The sequence below is a fragment of the Plodia interpunctella genome, chromosome 1 (genome assembly GCF_027563975.2).
Source record: "Plodia interpunctella isolate USDA-ARS_2022_Savannah chromosome 1, ilPloInte3.2, whole genome shotgun sequence".
Classification (NCBI taxonomy): domain Eukaryota; kingdom Metazoa; phylum Arthropoda; class Insecta; order Lepidoptera; family Pyralidae; genus Plodia; species Plodia interpunctella.
Window position 1 is genome coordinate 9,664,380 of NC_071294.1, and position 12,219 is coordinate 9,676,598.

At 32.2% G+C, this 12,219-nt stretch overlaps 1 protein-coding gene across 2 annotated transcripts in view; it reads left to right on the top strand.

Annotated features, from left to right (window-relative positions):
* ck (crinkled) overlaps positions 1-2,150 on the top strand; it is a 31,372-nt gene extending 29,222 nt beyond the window's left edge. For both annotated transcript variants that reach the window (XM_053760034.1, XM_053759950.1), the window contains one exon: positions 275-2,150. In XM_053760034.1, the coding sequence (XP_053616009.1) occupies positions 275-481 (207 nt within the window). In that variant the 3' untranslated portion in view covers positions 482-2,150. The remainder of the gene's footprint in view (positions 1-274) is intronic.
* Positions 2,151-12,219: the final 10,069 nt, after the last annotated feature.

A 12,219-nucleotide genomic window follows, 5' to 3' on the forward strand; every position in this document is an offset into this window, starting at 1 on the left:
ATTAAATTGTGTATTATCTACTCTTATCTATAGCAATATTTTAGTTTTTGTGATACAAATAGCCAAGTACGTTGTTTTCGTAAGTACACCTGGTTAATTGACAACACTTAACAATATCCATATCTCCTATTAATTAAATTTAACAAAAGCTTTTTGATGTTAAATTTTTGATAACGAATCTATCAATCTCTGATAATGATAAAACAGTTGTTTCCCTGTTTTTGAGATTAAATGCAAATGAGCCTTCATGCTTATCATGTTTTTCTTCTTCAAGGATATCCTCGTGACGCATCCGTTCACAAGAATTTCAAACTGGTCCTCTGGCAACACATACTTTCACATGACGATCGGTAACCTGGTGAGAGGGTCCAAGTTGTTATGTGAAACGTCACTTGGCTACAAGATGGACGACCTGCTCACCTCTTACATCTCACTCATGTTGACAAATATGAACAAGCAGCGCTCCGTTCGAGTTAAATGAGGTATCAAGAATTTATTCTTGTAACGGACAGTGCGTTTTGTCTGCTTGGTTTGTGCTCTTGCAGTGTTCTAAAAAATCTTATAATAAATTATTGGAATTGTTGCTCAGTATGGGTGAAAAAATCTGATTTTGTTAAATGTAAATTTATAACATTCACTTTATATTGATGGTTTAGTAGGATCGGTCTGGTACTATTTGCGGTATTCTAAAAAGAATACATCAATACGTGGATTTTTATCAGCCGCTAGAAATATTGTATTCTGTATGAAGTCAAAACCATAGCTGTTAACAATACGTGGTACTTGCTGAATTATTCAGGATTTAAACAGTGTTTCTTTTCAATATATCTATTATAAGGATCATAAGGATATACTTCGTATGCTACTATTGTACATCACAAGTGTATAATTTTATTCGTGTAAAAATAGAATAAATGCACAATATATTCATATTTACAACAGGCTTTATTTTTGACATAACATTTAAGTAACAAAATTATAGATGCTTGCATATAAAATATAATATATAGATACAACGTGTAAAGGTGTATTCCTACAAAATAACTTTAATATTTCCGTCCAAGAGATCAGAACATTTATGTATATTCCAAATATAGTTCATACTCATGTTTAAAACTATTTATTTAAGTACAATTATTACATAAATCAATATGATGAATTTTATTATTGTAGGATAGCTACATGATTTGTAGAATGCATAAAGTCCATTAATTCACCCAAAACGTAAATAAATAGGGTTTTGTTATAAGTATTTTAAGCGCATGAGACCATATCTTAAATGGCTCGAACCTAAAACATTTTACAGCTTTTAATATCATTCTCCAACGATATACCTAATTATTGCAAGCTTGTACTATTGAAATGTATGTAAGTATATTCGGGTGAAATCTTCTTCTCATTTTTGAAGCAGATAGCCGATTGAACTGAAATTTTATCAAACAAGCAAAAGCAAATAATAATTTTGTATACAAGAAAAATAATTGTATCGTTTAGTCCTGTTTGTATTTTTTTATTTCAAATATTTTATGTAAGTGTGTATATGTCAATATGACAACTTGCGATTAAAATATATTTCAATTCAATCAAATTAATGTTTTTTGAATAGTATATGAAACTAATAAAAAGATCTGTTAATATCCATATAATTAAGCTAGGTGAACGGTTAAGATAGCGATGATACAATTAGGTATTATACATATATGATATTAATGCGAATAATTGCCTTTCAGTTATGTTATGTTAGCTAGACATTTTGTAAGGGATTGCTGAAAATATTACGTCTAATTTTGAAGATTCATGAAAATAAATAACAAAACATTTAAGAAGTGTGATTAAGAATTGAATTTGAAACTTAAAACTAAACATCGTTCGTTGGTAATTAGTTATTTTACGATTACATGTCGTAAAACAAAAGATATTGGTAATTTTTGTATTCATATTTTTAATGTCGTCTTTTATATAGTTGTTAAGCATATGAGTACTTATTTCGTGTACGTAGAAATGAAATGTATTTATTTGTTAGTCGTACGACGGAACCTATTGTAGAATTGTCTGTTATGCCATGAGTTAGACAGTTTATAATTTGTTCTTATTCGCTTTAAAGTCAAAAGTTGCATTTGTGAGTGGTTGTAAACATGAGTCACAATGAATTTTGTGTTTTATTTTTAAATTCCTATTCTATTCTTTCCTTTTCTTTATGCTAAAAATGGTGTAGTCTCTTTAAAATTGAGACCATACATATTATAAATAGATTTCACTATTTATTTTTATTTCACCATATACTTAGAAATAAATAGAAATATTTATTAAAAAATAATAATATAATATATTTAAAAAAAAACATACCTATTCTCGGATAACTCGAATCCATTGTGTTAGTAATATGAAACTAATTGTGTAAGCATTTACTTATACTACAACGGATTTGGTAATATTTATTATATGGCCAATTAGTGGACAATTCCACTATCGGCTATAGCCTTCAGAGCGCTATTGCTGCTCCCGCGCACCCTGCGCAGCAGTGACTCAGCTTTCTTCCGTGAAATAGCTGAAAAGTTATCTATTTGTGCGACTGGGGCACACTAAACAGCTGAGGCACTGGCAGGGTGTTGTACGGATTTTTGTGTAGTTAACCCACAGGCTATATATTTTTTTTCATAATTATATTCGAAACCATAAAACGAATTTATTATTACAAACTTGTCATTACGTTTTGGTTAGTACAGTGTCGAGAAAAAGAACCGAAAATATAAAATGTAGGTAACTATGTAAGGAATGAGGTGTATATTTTAATAAAAATTATGAATTATAAATAAACAGCAGACAGGAAGATAGGAACTCAGTCAATTAAATTTGAAAACAATGTAAAAAAACATATGATTTATTTAGTAAATATATCAACAAACTAATAGGATAGCGGCTTACAATGTTTTAGAAGGTCCTAGATGGTTGATCCCTTCGATGCGAATCTCGGTGGTATTTATTTGTTTAATTTTATTACAGAAACATGTAAAAGGCGGGGCTTTTACTACCAGTCAACCCATGTGTGATGCAGAGTAAATTCCTTAAAACGTAATTTCTCTAGGTATTTCCTCTAGAACGATGAACTTTTTTTTTAATGGATTTCATGTTCAACTAAAATAATTGATCGAGCGAGCGAAGCGAGCGAGGTCTACAAGTCAACTTATTATTATATAGAATTATTCACAATTTTGTAAAAACTTCAAAAATGTATTGTGTTCGCGACGTCTAAGTTCGCGGTGAACAACTAGTTTCTAGAAATAAAGGCTTTTATTTTAACATGAGTCAATAATATAAGTTAGTCAAATGAGGTATTTAATGAATTAACGTTAATAATATTCAGTAGAAAAGATCTTGTTAAAATTCGAGCACAACAGCACAGACGCAAACAATTAAGGTAAAAGCAGGCTACCTATTAGAAAAACTGTTAATTATAAAACAAAAAAATATATATCCGTAATAAAGTCGTGAGAGTCTCCCACGACGGCGGCCTATTCTTGTAGACCCTCGAATAATGATGCCTCTATTGTGCCAGCAGGAAGTCATTTATCTAACATCAGAATATGAGTGTTTAGAGCAATTTCGTGTCTGATTTCTCATCCTAAAGTGTGCAATTTTGGGTGACGCGGCCACTGCGTGTCAACAAACTCTGATGATGATTTGGAGTTTCTAAACAGTGATTGTCTTGAATATCAAATTAGGACTGTAAAGCTCTAGAAACGAACATAAGAAGTACTATTCCATAGCAAGAAATGATTAATATCTACCATCTAATTAATACACCTAAGTTTCACAAAGAATTAAATGAATTGTGAAAATACAAGCTAGAGGCAGCTTCATGAAATCTACCGTACATGTGTCAGTTTGGTCAACAAAATACACGACTTGTGATATAAAAAATCTAAGATTAATATTAGGTACAAATCTCTCGAATGTATTTTGTTGACCAAACTGACACATGCACGATAGATTTCATGAAATTGCCTCTAGCTTGTATTTTCAAGTACATACTACTTAAGAAATAAATATCTAGCAAAGTTTTGATGTCGTCAATGAGAATTTGCCTTCCGTAATGGTCTGACAACCCTCAGAAGTACTAATTATTATACTGTGGTTCAGCTTAAAGATAGACTATTTCGAAGAGAGCCGTGCATGTACGTAAGCAAATTACCAATGGAAAAATGAATAAAATCTACATTTTGCAGAGGAAAGGGTTAAATAATCGCATCGTCACATATCCATTAAGTATATTGTAAGTCAGTAGATTGTTAATAATTGGGTGATTTCTTTCTTCGAGCCACTGAACAATGGTCGCATAGCTTCAGGCAATCAAACTGTCATTAAAGAAATTGTTTTCCTGTAGCTCTGCCACATTTTGCGTAATTAACTATTAAGAACTGACGTTGGAAATCATTTTATACTAGGGTGTAACTGTATAAGAAATACTTATTTCAAACTAATATAAAACATTACAAATAAGAAATACTTATATGTAATGTTTTATATTATGTAAAAAGAAGCCATCGCATTGCCCCGGATGTTCAGGAGACTGGTAAATTGTCACAGTGAAGAAAACCTAATTTTCTGATAATGAACAGATACCTACCTTCTCTGTGACAGAGAACTTTTGAGCGATATGGCGTAAATAGCATCTAAAAAAAAGAAAATATAAAAATTGACTAAAAAAAAAGAGAGAGTCTATTCTGTGTAGTGAACAGAAAATGCGAAGATGATACAATATTTTTCTATTTCCATTTCAAATTTAAGACTTGTTTCACCCTTCCATGCTGGTCTGGTACCGTGTCATCAGCTGTTGTTAGCTTCCAAGAGGGCCAAGGAGATTTATGGATAGGTGGTAGGAGCTAAAGGGGTAATCAGTTCAGCTGGCGATGTAGGTATATTTGTCTCGTCACATCTTCAACTCTTCTTTCTTTAAGATGTAGGGAGTACCGTTGATAAGTGGAGTCGTGAACTCAATGAAACAGCTTCGAATTTTAGGTCGAGGTTGGAGATGAAAAATGAGATGTCGCCAATCAGTTCGGAAATCTACATCTTCGTAAATGGGTGTTGAAACATACTTCTGCATGTTACTATCGTTTATTAAATTATTTTGAATCAATGTAGAAATCAAGTAATAAATGTTTTTATTTTAATTTTTCCAGCGAGCATGCTCTCTGCGCCAACAAGTTAAACATGGCCTTCGAAGTCTAGCGACCCTAGGCTCCGTCTATCCCGTAAGGGATAAAGTGTGAAACTGTATTTATACAGCTTCTATAATAAATACGAATCAGAAACGCGCTAATTATTCTATCAAGCAATGTTTGCGTCATACACTTGGTTTATAAGTATAATTGCATTCTTACAACGATATCTCATTCAAGTGAAGGAAATACAGTCTTAATCGCAGTCTGGGGTAGCAATTTTCTTGTCTCGAGATAGATACCTTAGAAATATGTATTTATAAATAAAAAAATAATTAGTCATTTTTTTGCTCGTGATTATTGGATACCCCTACTAACTCTATTGTTGTTTGATACTAGGCAAATTCAATACTAACACAAAAATAATTCCTTTGAAAGCACGGTCACTCTTTTAAGTTAAAAATAAATAACGAGTATGTTAATCATCATCGAATATTTATTATTTATTATAATTGCAGTACATTCGGGTAGCGATGAATTAATTCGTTAGTCACCATTGCCTTTGAATGGCCAGGGATATATTATTTTTACTATTTGGGTGGTTTAAACCACTCAGTCGCCCGAAAACTGATAAGTGGCTAGTAGTGTGGGTTTTACATTTGATATCCCATAGTATGAGGAAAGTTTCAAATTTGTAGTAAGTTTAGTAATCAACAAAGAGTCGATTTACAATGAATACTTTCCAAACAAAATAGAAGATAATACATTATTCGAACTAGGATCTCAATACGACTCTCTCTTTATCTCTCGTCTCAGGTATCAAGCGTCGGGAGTCGGAATCCCAGGCTCCGCTTTCTTACTCTTTATATTCCACTTCGCAAGGTCTGCGGCATCCCTATTTGTCAGACCATTGACACGCATATCGGTCTTGACGACAATCAATATGACTGGAAAGCAGTTATAACTACACATTTAAATATCGATAAGACTAAGCAATTACTACCTATGCCGACTGCTATGTCTACTCGAAAGCGCAGATGAAATAGATTTACAAAATAATCTATATTATAGCAGATATAATTAACCAATTATAAACAGGAACAAATAACCATTTGTTAGTATATCCTGATGCAGTTGTTTCTTATACTTATATAAATATACCTACCTACCAATACAATACTTATGCACTTAAATATAATATTTAATAATACCTTATTTTTTAATAATGAAAACAAAACTAATCTATCTAAACTTTATAATAATAAAACAATATTTATAATAATTCATTTATTTATTTATAAATAATATTAAAAAAATATATAAACACCATCTGCTGACCTGTTTGCTCGTTTGCCTTCCTACTCGTATATACCATAAAATAATCATCCTCGCGTGTTCTCGGTTTCATCGGAGGCTGTGACGCCGCAAATAAAACAATTTACGAAGAAATTAAGTATTTACCTACCAATCAACCCACAACTTACTAGATGAAAAATTTTCTTTTACAGATTGACCTGGGTCTCGTATGTTATGTTGTATTGTGTATATTATACAATATTTCAATTTCATTCAGAAATTAATACATTCACAAGCACTTTTTCACGTATTTTAAAAATTTATCGTATTTATCTAACTACAACTACTGATAAAAGTCTCGAACTAACTCTGGGGCTAACTCAATATGTGAATTGTCCATATATATTTAATTTATAATCATAGTAACTGTTATGATTATAATATAATTTATATTATAATCATAACAGTTACATAAGCGCCTAAAGTCTAGACTAAATGAAAGCGGCAACATAAATTGGGGTAGTTTTCATTCCCACGGCCAGAGATGACATGTCGGAAAACACCGCTCCGCTCGGCTTTTCCCACACTCTGCATATCTCGGCTCCATATATCAAGTGGCGAATAAAAAGTAGACAATGATTCAATTGTGTGCACATAGCTTCTCACAGCCCTCTGAGATTTAATCATTGGCTTAATTAGCGCAGGTAAATGACCAATAACTGTTCCGGGTGTTCCGGCCGGATGCGAGAAAATTGACGATTTTCATTCATAATTGTGAATGAAAATTATAATTGGAAGATCCTGGTGGAAACAATGTCATTTTTTTAAAGATCGAGAATGAATGGTTACGTGGAGATGCGTCATTATACACGTCACTTGAAAGTGGCGCAGTCACGCAACGCGTTAGAGGCAGCTCTTTGGGTAGTTTTTCCTGATGTGTGATTGAAGTTCATATATTTAATTTGTACATATAACATATGAGGTAGGATATAAGAGACTTTCTAAGCCTAGCGAAAGAAAAGGAAGGTAAGATTATAATACTCCGTTACTGTTAAATACAATTAAAAGTTAATATTAGATGTAGTTATTGAAACGATCCGAAAAACGTGTGATGTAAAATGAATAAAATCTTTTCAAAATTATCATATATCCAAACGCCAAATGAATTTGTACTAAACTTCCCAATAATATATAACCAAGTGCCAGGTGCAGAGGTATGAATGAGGTTTTTGTTTTCAATTGTGGTAAAAAGAAACTTACTGTAAAAAGAAATCAGTTTTTGTCCACCACCTAGTTGAGGAGAAACGCAGCCGACCGAGACCAAACTCATGAGAACACGTTAGTACTATAATGATCGTCGGTAATAAACGACATTAATGCATTGTATTTTTTTACTCGAAATGCTTTTTATAATTAGCAAAAAACGAAATTAATCATAGTTGAAATTACAAAATACAGACAGGATCAAAAAGAAGATAGACCCAGTACTGCGAGAGCTAGATTATAATATCAACTTCAACAATGTCTCCCGCAACCAAGCAGTGACCACAATTAATTGCAGATTAATCTGCAAAGAGCTAACAGGACATGGGGAATTCTAATTAATGTGTACTTAAAAGATGTTTTTCATTCAATAACGCTATTATAACGCCACTATTATGTCCACGCTCGTCCATTACGTAGTTCAGTCAGGGGCTCAGGGCGTCACTCCTTGCATGTCGGAAATTATATGCTTGTTTCATATTAAACAACTATCAGTTCTTGTAATTTATAGGATCGATATGGATCGATATAGTATACTTACTCCATACTATGGTTTCGACAAGAATCAAATTGGAAACACTTTGAATGCATTCGATGCTGAAAATACCACATCAGTATCTTTTTTTGAAAAAATCTATATATAATAATAATAATGCTCTTTATGAATACAAGTTACAAAATTGTATTCAAAATGTCTTAGGTAATTCTTTACTAGATTAGTTTTTTTTTTTAATTATTTATTGAAACATTGCCTAAATATCTTAAAAATTAATAACCGCAGTTCCGATGTAGATTAGCTATAAGTGTCGTGCAAACAAAATCCCGACGTTATGTTATTTCAAAATAAAATAGGTTGGTGAGTGGCCGCAAATTTTGATATAAATATGTCAATTTTACCTAAATTTCTATTGACTATTAGAATTTTTAGCGGCGTGGTAAAATTTTGAAAATAATATTGTCTACTCAGTAAACACACTGGCAGCTTAGAAATGCGTGTGCGTGTATACGGTCTCTTTATAAACAAGAAATAATTTCACTGCAATTTGGTCCATTCTTCGACTATAAACACAATGTTCATAGCTATTTTTTCACATAATAAACAAAGCTTTTGCTAACCACACAACGCAATATTTTTTATTCTTTAAATATTTATTTATTTATCCCATAGTTTGCCAAAATAAAACAACATATAAGCTTATCTTATCAAGGAGAAAGCAATGAGTGGATCATTGGCTTAATTAGCGCAGGTAAATGACCAATAACTGTTCCGGGTGTTCCGGCCGGATGCGAGAAAATTGACGATTTTCATTCATAATTGTGAATGAAAATTATAATTGGAAGATCCTGGTGGAAACAATGTCATTTTTTTAAAGATCGAGAATGAATGGTTACGTGGAGATGCGTCATTATACACGTCACTTGAAAGTGGCGCAGTCACGCAACGCGTTAGAGGCAGCTCTTTGGGTAGTTTTTCCTGATGTGTGATTGAAGTTCATATATTTAATTTGTACATATAACATATGAGGTAGGATATAAGAGACTTTCTAAGCCTAGCGAAAGAAAAGGAAGGTAAGATTATAATACTCCGTTACTGTTAAATACAATTAAAAGTTAATATTAGATGTAGTTATTGAAACGATCCGAAAAACGTGTGATGTAAAATGAATAAAATCTTTTCAAAATTATCATATATCCAAACGCCAAATGAATTTGTACTAAACTTCCCAATAATATATAACCAAGTGCCAGGTGCAGAGGTATGAATGAGGTTTTTGTTTTCAATTGTGGTAAAAAGAAACTTACTGTAAAAAGAAATCAGTTTTTGTCCACCACCTAGTTGAGGAGAAACGCAGCCGACCGAGACCAAACTCATGAGAACACGTTAGTACTATAATGATCGTCGGTAATAAACGACATTAATGCATTGTATTTTTTTACTCGAAATGCTTTTTATAATTAGCAAAAAACGAAATTAATCATAGTTGAAATTACAAAATACAGACAGGATCAAAAAGAAGATAGACCCAGTACTGCGAGAGCTAGATTATAATATCAACTTCAACAATGTCTCCCGCAACCAAGCAGTGACCACAATTAATTGCAGATTAATCTGCAAAGAGCTAACAGGACATGGGGAATTCTAATTAATGTGTACTTAAAAGATGTTTTTCATTCAATAACGCTATTATAACGCCACTATTATGTCCACGCTCGTCCATTACGTAGTTCAGTCAGGGGCTCAGGGCGTCACTCCTTGCATGTCGGAAATTATATGCTTGTTTCATATTAAACAACTATCAGTTCTTGTAATTTATAGGATCGATATGGATCGATATAGTATACTTACTCCATACTATGGTTTCGACAAGAATCAAATTGGAAACACTTTGAATGCATTCGATGCTGAAAATACCACATCAGTATCTTTTTTTGAAAAAATCTATATATAATAATAATAATGCTCTTTATGAATACAAGTTACAAAATTGTATTCAAAATGTCTTAGGTAATTCTTTACTAGATTAGTTTTTTTTTTTAATTATTTATTGAAACATTGCCTAAATATCTTAAAAATTAATAACCGCAGTTCCGATGTAGATTAGCTATAAGTGTCGTGCAAACAAAATCCCGACGTTATGTTATTTCAAAATAAAATAGGTTGGTGAGTGGCCGCAAATTTTGATATAAATATGTCAATTTTACCTAAATTTCTATTGACTATTAGAATTTTTAGCGGCGTGGTAAAATTTTGAAAATAATATTGTCTACTCAGTAAACACACTGGCAGCTTAGAAATGCGTGTGCGTGTATACGGTCTCTTTATAAACAAGAAATAATTTCACTGCAATTTGGTCCATTCTTCGACTATAAACACAATGTTCATAGCTATTTTTTCACATAATAAACAAAGCTTTTGCTAACCACACAACGCAATATTTTTTATTCTTTAAATATTTATTTATTTATCCCATAGTTTGCCAAAATAAAACAACATATAAGCTTATCTTATCAAGGAGAAAGCAATGAGTGCCGCGAATGCTAAAATGAGAATTTCCCACGTCTATCAGTTCCCGATGACCAATCAGATTTGCATACACCGACTGCTGCGTCCGGGTTCGAATCCACAATTCCACATTTCATATTTATTGCCCCGTTTGTTTTTCTAAATCTCAGCCGCGAACAATGGCGGATGGTTATAAACTTGTGATAATTATCTTAGGTCAAAACCAGCGTACCAGAACGGTATGTGGGGAGACGCTCGTTATTATCATGTGAAGACTTTTTGAAGACGTTCCCACAGTGAACTGATTCCTCGATTAACACTGATTCATAATTAGTTAATTACAGGTGACCCCGCTTCAATTAGACAATGAGAATCAAACTAATCTGATCCGCCTTAAATCCGTGAGAATCTCGAAGTTGGGCAAATTTAAAATGAATCATAATAACGTTCAGATGATAGTATATTAATATTAATATTATTTTACCAAAACAGTTAAAGAAAATATTACTTACTGAAACTGAAAAAAATAACTATTTTGGCACTATCTTGGTAGATACCAATAGAACGACCAAACGGTACAACAACTTAGAGGATAATAGTAACAATGAAAGATGCTTTCTTTATTTTGAATTCGATTTTATTAAAAATATTCATATCTCAAAATCACTGCTCGACAATTACATGATGTGTCATGTCTCAACAAAATGTTGTCTTAGGGCGATCACACGCGAGTAACATCGTGTAAAATGATATAAACGCATCAATTATATTACAGTGACTTATCACTTAACATTCAAACCAATTGACGCTCCCGCAGTACGCACACGTACCGGGATATAATACTAATTTCATCGTAATACTGTACAATACCAATTCCATAACTTCTATCTTGTAATTATTCGTTTCGCTACAAAAATATTGATATCTTTTGTACTTCTCATTACACTTTCCACATGGAATGTTCGAAATCACACTTTTATTAAATTACACATCAAATTCAATTTCAAAACTATACTCTTCATAAAAATTGCTCAAATAAAATAAATAGAATTTTAAATCCAAGGTTTTAAAACAATGTTTAGTGTACTATACTACGGCTATTACTTATCTAAGTTGTTCGAATCTCCATAATAAATATACATACGTACATTAACATTACAATGGTTCCACAACCAGCCACGAGGGGCCCTCTCAGTCGCGATGACTGCAATCACTTACACGACACTTATACGACAAAAATAAGGGGTATTGCTGCATGAATTGACGAGAATGTTCAAATAAGAGATACAATAACCCCATTTGGCTTATTTGGCTTTTGACTTATAATAGGCTATTTGACAGTTTGGTAAATTGAACCATAATTATTATTTAATACAGAAAGTTTCGCCATAATCGAAGTCAAGGAAAACACAGATAGTAAAGTGAAAAGATTAAGGAATTTCTTGAAAATATTATATATATTATTTATATATATAATATTATACAGCGTCGGCT